This window comes from Amblyraja radiata, chromosome 39 (genome assembly GCF_010909765.2).
Source record: "Amblyraja radiata isolate CabotCenter1 chromosome 39, sAmbRad1.1.pri, whole genome shotgun sequence".
In the NCBI taxonomy this organism is placed as follows: Eukaryota; Metazoa; Chordata; class Chondrichthyes; order Rajiformes; family Rajidae; genus Amblyraja; species Amblyraja radiata.
The window spans coordinates 2,279,323-2,298,917 of record NC_045994.1 but is presented as its reverse complement, the minus strand read 5'-3'; the positions used below and the strand labels follow the sequence as shown (position 1 = coordinate 2,298,917).

Sequence of the window (19,595 nt, the reverse complement as noted above, 5' to 3'; positions counted from 1 at the left end):
TTGTTGCAAAAAAAGCAATACCTCCACAGTTTCCAATTTTTTCCACTGCAGTTAATGGCAATCAATGAAAATCATATGTTCTACTAATTACCGGCATTTCAAATCATAAAATATCCTTGAAATGCTACAATTCATTAAGCTTGAAGATTGCTCAGGCAAAATGGTAATTCCATTTACATATTTATCCAATGATAAATTCCTTAACTATCACTAGTGAGAAAAGATTAGAAGCTTGAATAAAGCTCCACAGAAAATGTGTCTCCTCAACATTTTGAAAATTAAGGTATAAAGTTACTTAATCCCAAAACAAACAAAATGATAATTCTCCACTGGCTCCATTAAAACCCTTATTTATTTTAAATTACTCCAAATGAATATCCTCTTCTGCTGCTGAATATAGTCTCTCTACCTTGTCCCTGGTTTCACCCTCTCTTCCATAAACTGTCATGCAAACACAGCTCAAGTCTCTCAGAGGTAAGACATTCATGGAGTTAATGAAGTGTCATGGTTGCTCTGTGGTCTTCTCATTAAAAGCTATTTGAAATTAAAATACTTTGATGTACCATTTCCGGCAAGGGCATTGTGAATGGTAAAATGTCTTCAAATGATTTTGTTTAGAGATACAGCGTGGAAACAGGCCCTTCGACCCACTGTGTCTGTGCCGACCAATGATCCTCGCACACTAATACTATCCTGGAGAACATACAAACTCCGTACAGACAAGCACCACAGTCAGGATTAAACCCAGGTCTCTGGCGCTGAAAGGCAGCAACTCCACCGCTGCGCCACCAGGCCGCCCCTCACGATGTCATGTTTTAACTATCAGCACCGTCTCAAAATTAAAATTCAGTGATAGCGATGTTTAAAGGATTCAAGAAGAGAATATTTTTAAAAGCATCTGTACGAATCTGTCCAAATGACTACTGTGTGTTCCTGTCAGCCATTTGGCAGACTCTCACAAATGCTTCTCAAAGAATTATTTTCTTGAATCCTTTAAACAACACTATCTTCTGATCAAGGAATCTGACCAGAATACCTGAATGAAAATAACTTGGATTACACGCTACTTTTCCTGATCACTGAATGTACCAACCCATTTACCAACCAATGAAGTATATTTTTAAGTGTGATCAGTGATAAAATATGGGAATTACAGCAACCAATTTGCATATACAAAATATCACGAGGTTACAGGGACGAGATAATTACATGGCAAAACAAAAATGAAGTGATGTTTTGTTATAAAATCCACTCCATTCCTCTAATGCTAGAATATTTTAGGGCAAACCTACTCCCTACCACGAGACGACAGATGTACAAATCTCAGGTAGGACCATTTATGGCCAAAAATATTAACAGGTCAACTTTGAGTAATTACCTTCCAGTTCGTTAATCTTCCATTCGGTGAAATTATTTAAAGAACTAGTTGCCTGTTCTGCAAGGGGTGCACAGAACTTGGCGTGAGGTCCTAAAAGTTGGAGATCTTTGTGAAGTTGTAAACAGCACTGATCTTTCTGTGATGTTTCTTGTGCATGTTTCTCCCTGATTTTACGGAGCTGAGTGCTGTGTTTACCTTTGAGATTTGTTAAATTAGCCTTGTGACTTTCTTTCAAATCTCGGACCTTGATATGGGTGGCGTAGTCTTCAGCCAGAAGCTTGTTGTCGAGATTTTCATTCTCATCCTCAAGCTTCCTCAAATCTTCAACCAACTCCTAAAAAAATTAAAAAGTAGCCAAATTAAACTAAAAAGACTTTCGGGAGCCTGTTCCACTTAGGCGATTTGTCAGGCGTCTGTCAAGTTGCCGGCAGTCACCTGAAAAAACGGCGACTGTCAGAGTGGAACACACACACACACACATCGCTTCCTTCACCAGCCCATTATGCAGGCGGGAGACAGGGCAAACGGGGGAGGCACTGTCTGAGTGAAATTCACATGATGCAAAGCCATGGTGATAGACTCACACTGCGATGAACAGGAAGGTTGGCGCTGTAATTAAGAAGGCTAAAGCACAGATTCACCATCCTCTGACTAAAGAATCTCCCCCTCTTCTCCTTCCCAAAGGAACATCCTTTAATTCTGAGGCTATGACCTCTAGTCCTAGACTCTCCCACTAGTGGATGGGAAAATGAAGAACGATATAGTCAATAGTGACATTGTTGCATTATAATCAAGAGTTCATGTGTTGTTGGCATCTTAAATATCAGATCTCTTCTGATCTTGGTCACGGCTGAAAAAAATTGGTGGCACAGATCAGCAATGCCAACAACCTGTCATAACCAGAATGACAATGCTGCAAGGCTCCACATAAACTGTGATTCTGCACTATAACAGATCATAAAAGGGTTAATGAACTGATTTAGAAAAAAAGAATGGGGAGATTCATATAAAAGAAAATCTTCTAATTTTTTCATATTTACAGATATATTTCCAAGAGGCTCCCTGCTATTTTTATTTCACTGCCAGTTACAACAGAATCCCTTAGCTGGTTGCAGAGATCTTTCCCTGTAATAGAGATTCACACAGCAGCAAACAATGATTTCCTTACCGCTAGCTCCCTATTCTTCTCATCGAGCTTTCTCTGCAGTACTTCCACATGTCGTGTTGTTTCCAGCAGTGCCTCGTCCTTTTCACAAAGTTTCTCCTTCAAGTCTTCCAGCACCTAAGGAAGTTAACGAGATTAATACCTCTAAACAGTGATAAAAACTGGGCAACATAGAATGGAAATCACACACGCACATTTGTAATTCAAGTGCACCAATAGTTAGGTCTTCAATTCCGCCTTGGTATTAAGAAATTAAAATTATCATTAATGAAATCACGGGATGATATCATTCATTTGCATTCAATGGTTTTAATGGTCCTTTATTGTCACGTGTACTGAGGTACAGTGAAATTTGATTTACCACACAGTCATACCAAAAAAGCAACAAGATACAAAACTACATAAAGATTAAATATAAACAGCCACCACAGCGCCGTGTGAGAATCCCTAGGGCACACAGGATAAGCGGAGACCCACAGCCATCAGTTCAATGTCCGTGCCACACACGCGCTCCTTCACCGACCGCTGTACTCTCTCTGCAGTCCCTGTCCGCCCAAAGTCAGAAAGCCGTCCACACTCGCACCAGACTCCAGGATCACTGCACTCACGGCAATCCCCCCGACTCCTCACCAGGGCAGGCAGCTCGTCCATCGCGTTTTTCGGCTACACATATTCCCCACTCTGTTGGAAGGCAAATAACTTTTACCATCTTCCTCCTTTTCTCCCACAATCGGGGCAATCGAAACAACCGCAGTCGGGGCGATCGAAGCTCCCGCAGTCGGCGATCAAAGCTCCTGCAGCTGGAGCTCCCGACGTTGATCCCTAACAAAGCTACCTCCAGCTCCACTGGCACTGAAAGTCTGCAAGGCAGCAACTCTACCGTTGCACCAGCGTGCCACCCAACACAGTGCCTCCTCACCCAACCTCACAAAATTTGTCCGAAACTTGTATTCTTTAATAGTTTACTCGATACATGTGACAATTAACTAAACTAAATCCCATCTGCATCTTCTCCTGTACAATTTCATCTTTGCTATTATATACTAACAGGAAGCACTCCTCGACAATTTGAGCAATATTCTGGCACCATTCCTTTGGCAAGGTAAGACTGAAAACATTTAGTCAGAACCTCAACTGTTCCCACCCTTGCTTCTTTTAACTGGCTGGGAAACATTTCTGCTGGACCTGCTGATCTGTACACCTTCGGAGATGCCAACTTCACTAAATTAATGCAGTAATCCAGACATGGCTGCAATTGCACTGCAAATTTAGCAAACCTCACAGCCTGTGTTTGGAATCAAGCCCCAAAATTATTCAGTGGCAAAACAAACTCTCTCATGGTCAAGATCCGAAGAATCATTACTGGATTTAAACAGAAAACAATGACTTCCTCCGAGTGTCTAAAATCTGTTTGCAGCCAACGTTGCTTATAAGGGACCTTTATTGTTCAATTAACATTGGAATGTCGTAAACCATGTAACTAATTTGAAAATAGCAAATATGTGATAATGTACTAATATAACCATATAACCATATAACAATTACAGCACGGAAACAGGCCATCTCGACCCCTCTAGTCCGTGCCGAACACATAGTCTCCCCTAGTCCCATATACCTGCGCTCAGACCATAACCCTCCATTCCTTTCCCATCCATATAACTATCCAATTTATTTTTAAATGATAAAAACGAACCTGCCTCCACCACCTTCACTGGAAGCTCATTCCACAGAGCTACCACTCTCTGCGTAAAGAAGTTCCCCCTCATGTTACCCCTAAACTTCAGTCCCTTAATTCTCAAGTCATGTCCCCTTGTTTGAATCTTCCCTACTCTCAGTGGGAAAAGCTTTTCCACGTCAACTCTGTCTATCAATGTGGTGGATTAACTACTTGAAGAGTGTTACTTTTGGGGTAAAGACTGGAAAAGTCACCCTGGAAAACACATTTCTTTCTCTAAAATATGCCAAAATAAAATAGTTCACATCCACCTGAGACACCAAACACGATTTAATTCAACATTTCCTTTGAAAGTTGGCACTTCAAGTGCAGCATTCTCTCAGTATTGTACTGGAAGCATCAGGCGAGACTTTCTGCTTAAATCATTTGGGTAGGACTTTTAAATAACATTTTGTAGCCTATTTTGAAGTACAACCTTCTTAACCAAGTGTTTCAATTTCCTTGAAAAGATCTGACATATGACGTGAAACGGTTTAACAATAGTCTTTGCTTTAGAAAATAAGAGGCATTGTTAATTGTTATTGTTAAAAAGAAAACTTGCAATATTTTGGACTGAATTTTCAGGCTTTAAAGTGAAATCCAACTGCAGAAATGCAAACACAAAGTACACAGATCACTGTAATAGCTCACTCAGTGAGGGTAACAAATATTCAACTGGAATTGATGTTACCTTAAGCTGTTCATCTCTCACGTGTAGCTGGGTCTCTTTGTCCTGAATGTCGTTTTGCAGCTGCACTACCAGTTGTTCATACTGAGTCAGCTGCTCAGTTAAATCTGCCACCAAATACTTACCTGTCGAACTCTGGCAGCACAGTGCCTGCAGAATAATTGGTCACTATTAATAACTGCATCATTGTGAATCAGACTTCAGAGAAAACAGTAGTGAATTATTCAGTGACTTGAGAAGTGCATTAATGAGGAATGCATGGAAGCCAATGCATTTTTTTAATTGCAAGGCCACTGCTGCAAAATTCAGTCACTCTGGAGACCCTACGTAATTGGCCTCGTGTATTTTAACATGCTCAAAGGCTTTCCCACAATGAATTCTCATATTGAGGGGGGAAAAAATAGGATAGACAGACACAATGTGTTGGATTAACTCAGCAGGTCAGATGGTATCTCTGGAATAAAAGGATGGTTGATGTTTCGGGTCAGGACCCATTTTCAAATTTGTCGTGGTCCAGATCCACCCCCTACAATCAGTCTAAAGAAGGGTCCCAACCTGAAACTTCACCCATCCTTTTTCACCCAAGCCACTTTGGCCCAACCAGCAATCCCTGTGCATTAACACTATCCTACACACAAGGGACACTTTACAATTATGCCTAACCAATTAACCTACAAACCAGTGCGTATTTGGAGTGTGGGTGGACACCCGAGATGCCGGAGAAAATCTACGCAGATCACGGGGAGAAGGTACAAACTCTGTACAGACAAGCACCTGTGTCAGGATTGAACCCGGTTCCCTGGCACTGTAAGGCAGCAACTCTACTGTTGCACCACCATTACTCTAGCAGTGTGTCCGTTTTTGATATAAACCAGCATCTGCATTTCTTTGTATCTGGGATGCAAGTCTGATTTGCTAGTAATACTGGGAAAAGGGGAAGTGTCCTGGAGAGCTGCAGACGCGAGGTGGGAGTGACCCTAGGAGCCGCGCGGGCCCAATCCACCCACCGAACAACGGCGCCACCGACCGGAACGTGCACCGGTTGGCTAGACTCGCCTCACAGGCCTCCCAGGGTATCGAGGTGAAACTGGATGGCGAGGTCTGCCTGGGCTGAGGTAGCCTCAGCAGCGGCGGTGATGGAAGCCTCAGCAGCAACGGGAGCTTTGACGGTGGCGGGAGCCTCAGCGGCAACGTGATCCTCAACGACAGTGGGGCCTCACGATCGACCCGCAATCAGCGTTCAATGATAGTGGGGGGGGGGGGGGGTAGGGGAAGACAATGGGGACCAGGCGTGGGGGGACTGCCGTGAAGAACAATGGGGATCCGGCGATGGGGGACTGCCATGTGGGCTGGTGGTAGAACAATGTGGGTCCCGGTGTGGGGGAAATACTCTACTTTTATAATTCTCTACCCAGGGGATAAGCCTGCGTTTGTTTGTTTGTTCGTTCCGTTTAAGGCGTTGTGCACACGGCAGCCAGCCAACATTCGCATTTCTTTTTCTTTTTCTTTTCACTTTTAATTTCAAGTTTTCGTGCACCTTGTGTGTTGTGACGGTTGGCAGACCAATTTCTCTCCGGGGATGAAGAAAGTTTTATTGTATCGTATCGTAAGTGAAAACCATATAATATAATAACCATATAACAATTACAGCCCGGAAACAGGCCATCTCGACCCTTCTAGTCCGTGCCGAACACATAATCTCCCCTAGTCCCATATACCTGCGCTCAGACCATAACCCTCCATTCCTTTCCCATCCATATAACTATCCAATTTATTTTTAAATGATAAAAACGAACCTGCCTCCACCACCTTCACTGGAAGCTCATTCCACACAGCTACCACTCTCTGAGTAAAGAAGTTCCCCCTCATGTTACCCCTAAACTTCAGTCCCTTAATTCTCAAGTCATGTCCCCTTGTTTGAATCTTCCCTACTCTCAGTGGGAAAAGCTTTTCCACGTCAACTCTGTCTATCCCTCTCATCATTTTAAAAACCTCTATCAAGTCCCCCCTTAACCTTCTGCGCTCCAAAGAATAAAGCCCTAACTTGTTCAACCTTTCTCTGTAACTTAGTTGCTGAAACCCAGGCAACATTCTAGTAAATCTCCTCTGTACTCTCTCTATTTTGTTGACATCCTTCCTATAATTAGGCGACCAAAATTGTACACCATACTCCAGAATTGGCCTCACCAATGCCTTGTACAATTTTAACATTACATCCCAACTTCTATACTCAATGCTCTGATTTATAAAGGCCAGCACACCAAAAGCTTTCTTTACCACCCTATCTACATGAGATTCCACTTTCAGGGAACTGTGCACAGTTATTCCCAGATCCCTCTGTTCACCTACATTCTTCAATTCCCTACCATTTACCATGTACGTCCTATTTTGATTTGTCCTGCCAAGATGTAGCACCTCACACTTATCAGCATTAAACTCCATCTGCCATCTTTCAGCCCACTCTTCCAACTGGCATAAATCTCTCTGTAGACTTTGAAACTCTACTTCATTACCCGCAACCCCACCTATCTTAGTATCATCTGCATACTTACTAATCCAATTTACCACGCCATCGTCCAGATCATTGATGTACATGACAAACAACAGTGGACCCAACACAGATCCCTGTGGCACCCCACTCGTCACTGGCCTCCAACCTGACAAACAACCATCCACCATTACTCTCTGGCATCTCCCATTCAGCCACTGTTGAATCCATCTTGCTACACCACCATTAATACCCAACCATTGAACCTTCTTAACCAACCTTCCATGAGGAACCTTGTCAAAGGCCTTACTGAAGTCCATATACACAACATCCACTGCTTTACCCTCATCAATTTCCCGAGTAACATCTTCAAAAAATTCAAGAAGATTAGTTAAACATGACCTTCCAGGCACAAATCCATGTTGACTGTTCCTAATCAGACCCTGTTTATCCAGATGCTTATATATATTATCTCTAAGTATTCTTTCCATTAATTTGCCCACCACTGACGTCAAACTAACAGGTCTATAATTGCTAGGTTTACTCTTAGACCCCTTTTTAAACAATGGAACAACATGCGCAGTACGCCAATCCTCCGGCACTATTCCCGTTTCTAATGACATTTGAAATATTTCTGCCATAGCCCCTGCTATTTCTACACTAACTTCCCTCAATGTCCTAGGGAATATCCTGTCCGGACCTGGAGACTTATCCACACTTTTATATTTCTCAAAAGTGTCAGTACTTCCTCTTCTTTGATCCTCATAGTTTCCATAGCTACTCTACTTGTTTCCCTTACCTCACATAATTCAATATCCTTCTCCTTGGTGAATACCGAAGAAAAGAAACTGTTCAATATCTCCCCCATCTCTTTTGGCTCTGCAGATAGTTGGCCACTCTGACTCTCTAATGGACCAAGGATCAAATCAGGCCTCTTGTGAGGGCCAATAGCTCTCTGATGACTGTGGGTGAGTAGTGATACGTTGGAGCAGATGAGTTTAGAATTGGTGGTCAATGCTGCCCACAAGGTAAGGTGTTATGATGAGCAGCTGACTCCTAGTACCAAGAGCTTGGGTCCTGTTCAGCCCAATCCCCTTTATATTGGAACAAACAGGATGCCCATCTTTTCCAGGGTTGCTTTTACATTAGTGGCCCACCATAGCTCATCACTGCACAGGACAGGAAGAAAATCATGAATGTCATAAACGTCCCACGTTTACTTAGAGGAGGATGTATTTTTTCAAGTAGTGAACCAGTCACATTACACAAATCAACATTTCTCGGCCTCAATATGCACAACCCATCTAATAAAAATTAGTCATGCCAATAACAAATAATAAAACATGAGAAATTCAATTTTAAACGGCTAACATTTATCAGAGGCAAAATATAACAGACAAATTAAGTGAAGCAAAGGAAAAGCATTTTCATGAAATATTTTTGCAATTGAAATCATAAGCAAGTGATTGTAGTCCACACATTATTTCATACAAGGAAAAACTAAATTCCAAAATATACCATGAATACAAATACAAATTTTGTAAATGCCATTAATGCAACAACAGGAAACTACAAATATACTTACCCCCGCCGATGCAAGAGGCTTTTCATTTCCACAAATGCACCTCCACATGGTCTTATTTTAATGTGGCTACAAAATAACCAAAATAATAATTAAATAGAATTGGTACAGAGCAGAGATTAGTTTAACCGGGCATCGTCCGTGGCACGGACATAGTGGGCCAAAGGGCCTGTTCCTGTGCTGTACTGTTCTATGGTCTATGCTCTTGAGTTTACGTTTAATTTGTTGTCACGTGTACCGAGGTACAATGTAAAGCTTTTGTTGCATGCTGACCAGTCAGCTGAAGGACAATTCACGTTTGCAATCGACCCATTTACAGCGCAAGGTAAACCCAGCAAAGTCTGATCAAGGATAGTCCAAGGGTCATCAAAGAGGTAGATAATAGTTCAGTATTAATGATGCGAATGATGAGATTAGCAGATGGCAGAGGGTCCAATTGAAGAAAGTGACACACAATGCAAAGCAGATCAGTGGCAGATAATAAAGAGACATTAAAGTGAATGGAGAGGAGGAATTTCTTTAATCAGAGGGTGGTGAATCTGTCTAATTCATTGCCACTGAAGGATGTGGAGGCCAAGTCAATGGATATTTTATGGCGGAGATTGATAGATTCTTGATTAGTGCGGGTGTCAGACGTTATGGGGGAGAAGGCAACAAGTATGAAGGCAGGTGGGCTCTAAAATTCAGGTAGTTCCAATGTGTTAAATGATCATACATCTAAATTCCTTACAACCAATAAGCAGAGCAGGATTAAGGGCTCAAAGATGCCCCAATAATGCTCAATATTGGGGAGTTGCTATAATGAACAAATTAGGATCCAATTGCAAACGTGCCTTACAGCACCTCCTATCAGCTGTTATTTAATTCTACAAGTGTGCCCAAAGTTCTATATAGATTTCTTTTGTGATATTGGACTTATCTGTATTTCATCCCATTTCCATTTCCATGTGCAAGGACACAAACAAATTGCTTTTTCCATGAGCACTTTCCAAAAGCTTTACATTGTACCTCGGTACACGTGACAACAAATTAAACGTAAACTCAAGAGCATAGACCATAGAACAGTACAGCACAGGAACAGGCCCTTTGGCCCACTATGTCCGTGCCACGGACGATGCCCGGTTAAACTAATCTCTGCTCTGTACCAATTCTATTTAATTATTATTTTGGTTATTTTGCAGCCACATTAAAATAAGACCATGTGGAGGTGCATTTGTGGAAATGAAAAGCCTCTTGCATCGGCGGGGGTAAGTATATTTGTAGTTTCCTGTTGTTGCATTAATGGCATTTACAAAATTTGTATTTGTATTCATGGTATATTTTGGAATTTAGTTTTTCCTTGTATGAAATAATGTGTGGACTACAATCACTTGCTTATGATTTCAATTGCAAAAATATTTCATGAAAATGCTTTTCCTTTGCTTCACTTAATTTGTCTGTTATATTTTGCCTCTGATAAATGTTAGCCGTTTAAAATTGAATTTCTCATGTTTTATTATTTGTTATTGGCATGACTAATTTTTATTAGATGGGTTGTGCATATTGAGGCCGAGAAATGTTGATTTGTGTAATGTGACTTAATTTTGAATTATTGTCACTGCTAGGATACAGGAAAACAAACCAGCTGATTTGGACATGGCAAAGTTCCCCCAATAACCAGATAAAATAATCTGGTGAAGTTGGTTCCTGTTTAAGTATTAGGCATCAAAAATCCCCGTTATTATCAAATAGTGCCACTGAACGTAAAACGACAGATTAGGCCTCTAGTTCATCCAGAATTGGCACATGGGACCAGTGTAGCACTTCCTTATCACTGGATTGGCAATTCTCGCAGGTTATGTGACTGTAAACTGACTCAAAAGCAAATCCTGCTCTATTCTCAAAGTAACTAAAACTCAAAACAAAGAAAACAATGGAATTTGCGCTCATAAAATGAGCAGCACAATGGCGCAGCCGGTAGAGCTACTACCTCACAGCACCAGAGACCTAGGTTCGATACGGACATTGGGAACTGTGGTGTTTGAGTGACTGTGTGGGTTTCCTCCGGGTGTTCCAGTTTCCTCCCACATCCCAAACACATGCAGCTTTTTAGGTTACCATAAATGGCCTCCATAAATTGCCACTAATGTGTAGGGAGTGTTTGAAAAAGGGGAAAAAAGGTTTGGACACGCTAGAGGCAGGAAACATGTTCCCGATGTTGGGGGAGTCCAGAAACAGAGCCCACAGTTTAAGAATAAGGGGCGAGCCATTTAGAATGCGGACGAGGAAACACTTCTTCACACAGAGAGTTGTGAGTCTGTGGAATTCTCTGCCTCATAGGACGATGGAGACGGTGCTCTGGATACTTTCAAGAGAGAGCTAGATAGGGCTCTTAAAGATAGCAGAGTCAGGTGATATGGGGAGAAGGCAGGAATGGGGTACTGATTGGGGATGATCAGCCTTGATCACATTGAATGGCAGTGCTGGCTCGAAGGGCCGAAGGATCTACTCCTGCACCTATTGTCTATTGTCTCAGCGGGATTGTCTCAGCGGGATAGGTGTTCAGCAAAACAATCGCCAAGCCTGTGCTTGGTCTCGCTGATATATAGAAGTCTACACCGAGAATAACAGATACAGTAGATGAGGTGGGAGGAAGTGCAAGTGAACTTCTGCCTCACCTGAAAGGGCTGTCGGAGTTCCTTGATGGAGTCAATGTAGGAGGTATAGGCCCTGCCCCCCATTCCAACCACTCTTTACCAGTTTTTGCCTCCCTTATTCCATCAGTCCAAAGAAGAGTCCCAAACCAAAACATCCCCTGCCCATTCCCTCCACAGATGCTGCCTGACCTGCTCAGTTCATTCCAGCACTTTTTTGTTTTGCTCAAGATTCCAACATCTGCAGTTCTTCGTGTCTCCAGTTAGAAAAAAACTCTTTCCCCAGTTTCTCTCCACCATTCTCACCACCAGGAGCGGCACCTGGCACAGCGGTAGAGTTGCTGCCTTACAGCGGCAGAGACTCAGGTTCCATCGTGATTACAGGATTTCTGACCCGCGTGGGTTTTCTCCGAGATCTCCGTTTTTTCCCCGCACTCCAAAGTTGTACCGGTTTGTAGGTTAATTGGCTTGGAATAAATGTATAATTGTCCCCAGTTTGTGTAGAATAGTGCAAATGTGTGGGGATCGGTGGTCGGTGCGGACTCAGTGGGCTGAAGGGCCTGTTTCCGCGCTGTATCTCTAAACTAAACCAGTCTAAACTAAATGAAACTAAATTCCATCAGTCTGACGAAGGTCCCGACCCGAAATGACCCATGTGCATTCTCTCCACAGATGCTGCCTGATCTATCAGGTTCCTCCAGCACTTAGTGTTGAGCCCAGGAATATGTTGACATTCACAGAATTTTCAAAGGTCCTTCAATATTTGCAGGAGTTCCCAAACAGGAATAGAATTCTAGAGGTTGGAAGTTGATGCAGTCTCCAGTAGGGGGCAGATGATCACCACATTTGACGGAACCAATGTCCCAAAGACTTTAATTCCATATAAAGTCCACAAAGCTCTTCACAGAGTACTATATTGTTGCAGGATGATATAATAGAGAGCTGTTCTTAAGGTTTGGTGATTAGAGTTCAAATCTACCACAGCAACTCAACAATGTAAGTTAAAGGAATTAAACATATCTTGCACAAACAGGGACTGTTTCTTCCCCGAAGTTATCAGGCAACTGAACCATCCTATCAGTTCAATTGAGTCTATTGTCATGTGTACCGAGGTACAGTAAAAAGCTTTTTGTTGCATCAGAACCAGTCAGCAGAAAGACAATACAAAGACAACATCAACAACTAGGTAGCTGTCCTGAGCTACCATCCACCTCATTAGAGACTCATCTTCCTGCTACCTTCAGGTAGAAGGTACAGGAGACTGAAGACTGCAACAACCAGGTTCAGGAACAGCTACTTCCCCACAGCCATCAGGCTATTAAACCTGGCTCAGCCAAACTCTGAACATTAATAACCCATTATTTGTTATTTGCACTTTATCAGTTTATTTATTCATGTGTTTTGTAGTAAATGCCTATTATGTTCTGTGTGCTGAAGCAAAGTAAGAATTTCATTGTCCTATCAGGGACACATGACAATAAACTTGAACTTGAAGTTGAACGCCGACCAGCGATCCCCACACACTAACACTCTACTACACACACCAGGGACTATTAACAATTATACCAAGCCAATTAATCTACATACATGTATGTCTTTGGAATACCTTTATTCAGACCGATGAAAAGTAAATGAATGAATGAAAACTTTATTGTCATTCAGATATACACCTAGATACAGTGCACCTTGAACGAAATTTCGTTGCATTTGACTCTTCAATCAGGTAAATAGTAAAAGTAAAAGTGCTAGGTGCGTCCATAAAAATGCCTCATGCGCATGGTTCTGTAAAATAAATATATATAAAAAGTTTTTTAAAAAGTGTCGATATTTAAAAAGTTCTAGCCTCGGTTTTGTTGATTGTTCAGTAATCTTATGGCCTGGGGGATGAAGCTGTTGCAGAACCTGGTTGTCCCGCTCTTCATGCTGCAGTACCTCCTCCCAGAGTTAAGCAGTATAAACAGTCCGAATTGTGGGTGTGGGGGCTCTGGTAATGCCCTTAGCTCTAATCAGACAGCGCTTGTACCCCATGTCCATGATTGAAGGAAGAGAAGTCCCAATGATTTTTTCCGCTGTCCTCACCACTCTCTGAAGGCACTTCCAGTCCGCAGCTGTACAGCTGCCGCACCACGTAGAGATGCAGCTGGTCATGACCGACTCAATTGTGCTTCTGTAGAAAGTGGCGAGGATGGGAGGGTGGAGGTGTAAACTTCTCAACCTGCGGAGGAAGTACAACCGCTGCTGTGCCCGTTTTGCCAGAGATGTAATGTTTGTGGACCAGTTTAAGGTGTCCGTTATATGCACCCCCAGGAACTTGATCTTTTTCACCTGCTCCATTGCTGAGTTGTTGATGCAAAGTGGAATGTGACTGGGCTGAATTTTCCTTCTGAAATCGACGACAATCTCCTTGGTTTTGTTCACATTTAGGAGAAGGTTGTTCCTGCTGCACCAGCTCACGAGCTGTTCCACCTCCTCTCTATATGCCTGGTCGTCGTTATTGCGGATGAGGCCCACTACTGTTGTGTCATCCGCGTATTTGATGATATGGTTAGTAGTGGACCTGGCGACACAGTCATGTGTCATCAATGTGAAGAGCAGCGGACTCAGGACACAGCCCTGAGGGGATCCGGTGCTCAGTGTGATGACCGAGGAGGTGTTCTTCCCCACCCGCACAGACTGGGGTCTTTCAGAAAGGAAATCCAGGATCCAGTTGCATAGTATGGTATTGAAACCTAGGGGTGCCAGTTTGCTCACCAGATGCTGGGGGATTATCGTGTTAAATGCTGAGCTGAAATCAACAAACAGCATCCGCACGTGGGTGTTCCTCTCCTCCAGGTGTTGTAGGCTCAGGTGGACTACAGAGGAAATCAACAAGTCCTGCACGGGTGCAGAAGACAGCTCTGATGCAGCCATCAACTGAGTGGAGAACGAGTTGGGCTCTGGTTTTGGGGTATATTTGGAACAAGGGCTGTTCAACGTAAGCAACAAAATATATAACCATATAACCATATAACAATTACAGCACGGAAACAGGCCATCTCGACCCTTCTAGTCCGTGCCGAACACGTATTCTCCCCTAGTCCCATATACCTGCGCTCAGACCATAACCCTCCATTCCTTTCCCGTCCATATAACTATCCAATTTATTTTTAAATGATAAAAACGAACCTGCCTCCACCACCTTCCCTGGAAGCTCATTCCACACAGCCACCACTCTCTGAGTAAAGAAGTTCCCCCTCATGTTACCCCTAAACTTCTGTCCCTTAATTCTCAAGTCATGTCCCCTTGTTTGAATCTTCCCTGCTCTCAGTGGGAAAAGCTTATCCACGTCAACTCTGTCTATCCCTCTCATCATTTTAAAGACCTCTATCAAGTCCCCCCTTAACCTTCTGCGCTCCAAAGAATAAAGCCCTAACTTGTTCAACCTTATATAACCATATAACAACATGATAGGCATAGCTGGTGACTACTGCTTTGATGTGGAGAAAATGAGTGAAGTCGAAAGAGAAGTTGTAACGGGTGAGGCCAAGTTCCGTCAGGCGGAGGAGAGAATTGGTCGAGGATAACTGAACGGTCACTGTTCAAGGAAGAACCAGAGGGCCTTGAGGAGTAGGGATTGAGATGCAAAGGTACATGGAAAAGATGAGGTAATGGGGGCCCAGGAATTAACCCTATGTACTCTGGTCCACAATTCACCTACTCTGGGCAAGAGACTCTGTGCGTCTATCTGATCCATCCCTCACCCAAGTTCACCCCACACTTTGTTTGTTGTTCCATATTCCAGCATCTACAGTCTCTTGTGCCCCCAATCTGGAAGGATATAATCCCGTCAATGCTATTGGAGGTTAAATCCCAGAGTGAGTTCACCATCCACAGAGCGTCTTAAACAAAGTACCTTTGTTGATTCATGTGGACAGATCAAATCCCAACCATCTGTGTGGTCCCAGATGTCACTGTCCCTCTTGCCTCCAAGGCATGTCTGTTATCAATTCAGATAAAGAGCTCATGATGTCAAACTGGTACTAATTAGTACAACCAGGAATCGTTGGTCAACTTCGACTGTGGAGATGCACTAAAGATAAACCGTGTTATTGTCCCAAGTAAAGATCTTTCCATCAGAACCTGCCCAGAATAATTTAGTTAGAGCTGAACCAGGGAAAGCAGATGCAGAGCAGGAGCATTGAAACAGACCACCCTCGGACTATCTTTGATTGGACTTTACTGACGTTACCTTGCACTAAACGTTATTCCCTCATCATGTATCCATACACTGTAAATGGCGCGATTGTAATCATGTATTGTCTTTCTGCTGAATAGTTAGCAGTGAACAAAAGCTTTTCACTCCAACTCAGTACATGGGACAATAAACTAAACTGAACATTATTCCAGACTAATTAAATTAAAATCCTATGTATCCACGATGGGTTTTGAACCCTTGCCTCCAGCTCGATAAACCAATAAACTAGCGGTAAAGTGAAGCCGCGGTCTCAATTAATAAGCGGCCGAAGGGGGCGGGGAGGCTGTACATAGTGCCGTCTGTAGCGGTCGTTTTCAGACCCCGATAACGGGAGAAAAAAACGGAGGGATATCGATCGCTATTTACCGCGAGTACCTAGGCCCCGCGATCGGAGCACTTTTTCCCGGTAAGTTTTCGCAGGCAGCTCCGAGATTAGCTGTTAAAGACTTATTACTCTACAACAGGCTGGCATTAGTGACAATGTTTAATTGACTGTGTTATAGTTTAGGCCCTCAATTTCATGAATGAATAAGTGAGTGAATGAATGAATAAGGAATGAATTAATTAATTTATTCACATTATAAAATGGTGCAATTAAATTAATTAAAGTCCATACAGATAGATTTTCATAAATTCAGACTTTAGTCTTACCTTTCAGTTAGTTGATTCATGGGGGCCTTCTTTGTGTTCCAGCACATCAGCAGGGACTTTGAAGGCTTTCTTGCACTTTAATCCACCGCAGCACTTTCTTCAGCCTTTTTTATGCTTTTCCCACTAAATACAATTAACCTGCTGCAAGTTTCCACGACATTTATTCCACAGAACAACAAATCGGAATCTCCAGTAAAACAGGCATCTGTGAAGCCCCCTCAGCCATTTTGTGTGCTAGCCTGAAACAAAGCGCCTGATTGGCCAACTGGCAGACAACTCAATGTTAAACGTGCTTTGATTGGACTAAAAAATACCCGACATTTTTCCGCTTTTTCTCTAATTTAATAAAAAATGTGCAAGTCTTCTTCATATCGAGTTTCAGGAGTGATTTATATAAATATTTTTACACAATATGTGAAAATTTCATGTAGTTTGGTGACTTGGGTCACGAAACTGCAGAATAAAGCTCCTCGGCCCACAGCCTACATTAGGAACATCTGTCAGACAAGAGAATCTGTCTGCTATTTCAGTGTACACCTTTCGTTTCATTTCCGCTTCTAACTTTTCAACAATTACATAAAAAGTGGAGATACGGAATTTGTCTCTGGCACTGAGAATGACCTCTGGTGCATTTCCATCGTTGGGCATTCTCTTTCTTATACGCTTACGCATTTGAGTTGCTTTATATTCTACGGCAGGGAGCATGTCCTTTGCAAGTGATTCAAATCTCTCAAACTCATCTCTTGATGTGTGCAACTGGTCTGCCAATGATGAATACAAATCTGCACATGTTTGCAAGATCACATTTTCACTTTGAAGAAGTTGACCTGTTCTATGAAACTTTTCCAAAGTTTCATTCCAAAAATTCAGCATGAACACAAATTCCAGTTCTTGCATCTTGTTTGCAATATTCTTTGCCTCCTGTCACCTTTTTGCAACTGGTCATCTGATAAATCTTCCAAAGCTTCCAGAATCTTGAAGAAAGAGTTGATAATTGCTGCAGTTGCCACAGCATGTGCTTCCCATCTGGTGTCTGAAAGTGATTTCAACACTTTTTCATTTCCAATGCAATCTTTGAGAATTCTCCACCGAGCAGTTGAGGCTGAAAAGAATGTGTAGAGCAGTTGTACAGTGGAAAAGAAATCTACTGCAACTTGACAGCAATCCACAGCACTTCGTCCAACTAAATTTAGTGAATGAGCTGCACAGGGTACATAAATGGCAAACTGATTTGCATCCAAAAGTTTTTGCTGCATGCCATTGTAACGTCCAGACATGTTGGCAACATTGTCGTATGACTGCCCTCTGCATTTAGCAAAATCCAATTTACAATCATCACATAAGTACTTCAACACCTGCTGTGCCATAGCTTCACCAGTGTGGTTTTGTAATTCCAAAAATGTGATAAATCGTTCAACTGGATATCCATCTTACAAGTATCTGAGCACTATGCTCAGTTGGTCAACATGCGAAAGATCAGGCGTTGAGTCCACAGACAGACTGAAGTACCCAGAAACATTAATTTCGTCAATGATGACGGACTGCACTTTCTTTGAGATTAACTCAATAAGTTCCTCACATATCGTTTTGGACAGGTACGAAGGGTTGCCTTTTCCAGCATTGCCATAACGTGATATGTGAGCAGCCAAGAATGGGTCAAACTGACTTATCATTTCGAGTAACCCCAAATAATTCCCATTATTGAGAGACCCAAATTTTCCACTTTTCCTCGGAATGCCAATCCTCGTTCAGCCAGTGTGCAAATGACTGCTACAACACGCCGAAGCACATTCTCCCAGTAATTGTACTCCTCTTCATTTTGTTTTTCCAGTGGCTGTGTCAAGCCTAAGCCTTGTTTCTGAGTTAAATATGTCAACATGGCATCTCGGTGAGTTGTACTTTTTTCATGGTTGTCAATTACAGCAGTGTTTCGCCAGTTACTGAATCCTTCATTTCTAGCAAAATGCGTTGACCCTTTGGGCGCAAATAGTTTACAAACAAAACAGTAAACTGATCCTTTTGAAGGAGAGTACAACAGCCATTCTCTCTTGTAGTGTTCACCATTGGCTTTTATTCCAAAAAAGATTTTCTGTGAACAGTATCTCTTTGGCTTCCCACTGATGAAATTGCAACACGATTTGTCAAATGGCCCATTGTGGTGCTGACATTCACTGGGTCCACAAGCAACCCAATAAGTCACATCATCACCATAAAATTCATCCCACAACCCTGGGTCCTTAGCTTTGTTCATTTCATCCTTGGTCAGTTCTCTAAACTCCTTGGACAGTTCAAAAGCATTTAAACATCTTGTCGTAGAACTAGGTCCAGGTTGTGGCACTTCATCATGTGCAATGTCATCATGAAAATCTGGCCTTGCACCAACACTGCCTGTTTCTGATGAAGGAGATAGATTTGATTCACTTGCTGTCTCTGAAGACTGACACTGGTTTTGATCTGGATCATCTTTCTCTGCAGTTTGTTAGAAGAAATCTGTCAGCTTTCCTGTCTTGGCTACAACAGACAGATTATTTTGCTCATTCTCTTTTGCGCGTTTTTTCTTTTGCGCAACACTCAACTGAACACGCTTCATTTTTGACGTTTACATGGGGCTGAAATTAAAAAGGGGCAGAGAGGGTCATTGAAATGACTGTCATGACAACTGAATTTGGCTCCATCATTTTACTTTTAAACACATGCTATGACACTGCACCTCGCCAACAAAAAATAGCTTAAATCAGGCAAAAGTAGACACAAAAAGTCTCAAAAAAGATCGACAGATAAGAGACGATTATGTATACTAATTAAATAAAGGATCATTGAAGCTGTATGACATCTTACCAGTGCAGTGGTCTTAGATTTCAGAGGATATCGCACACATCATGTCTGAGGCACAGAGGTCAGTCGAGAATATTCCACAACAGGAAACATGTGACAGTGTTAATGATCTTACTGACCGACAGAGGTCAGAGTGCACTGCGCAGCAGTTCCCCTTGTGGTACACCTGGGAAGATAACCCTAGGGTGCATCATGATCAAGAAACAGAACATTATGATCAATTTGTG

The 19,595-nt window shown here is 42.4% G+C and overlaps 1 protein-coding gene across 1 annotated transcript; it reads right to left on the bottom strand.

Moving 5' to 3' along the window:
- Positions 1-361: 361 nt before the first annotated feature.
- On the bottom strand, positions 362-9,086 carry LOC116967289 (testis-specific gene 10 protein-like). Its single transcript, XM_033013788.1, has 6 exons — positions 9,019-9,086; positions 4,949-5,095; positions 2,547-2,660; positions 1,574-1,712; positions 1,379-1,435; positions 362-441 (listed from the first exon to the last, which is right to left on the bottom strand). Exons 1-6 carry the CDS (start codon positions 9,064-9,066, stop codon positions 362-364), a joined length of 585 nt encoding a protein of 194 aa, XP_032869679.1. The 5' UTR covers positions 9,067-9,086.
- Between the last annotated feature and the right edge of the window lie 10,509 nt (positions 9,087-19,595).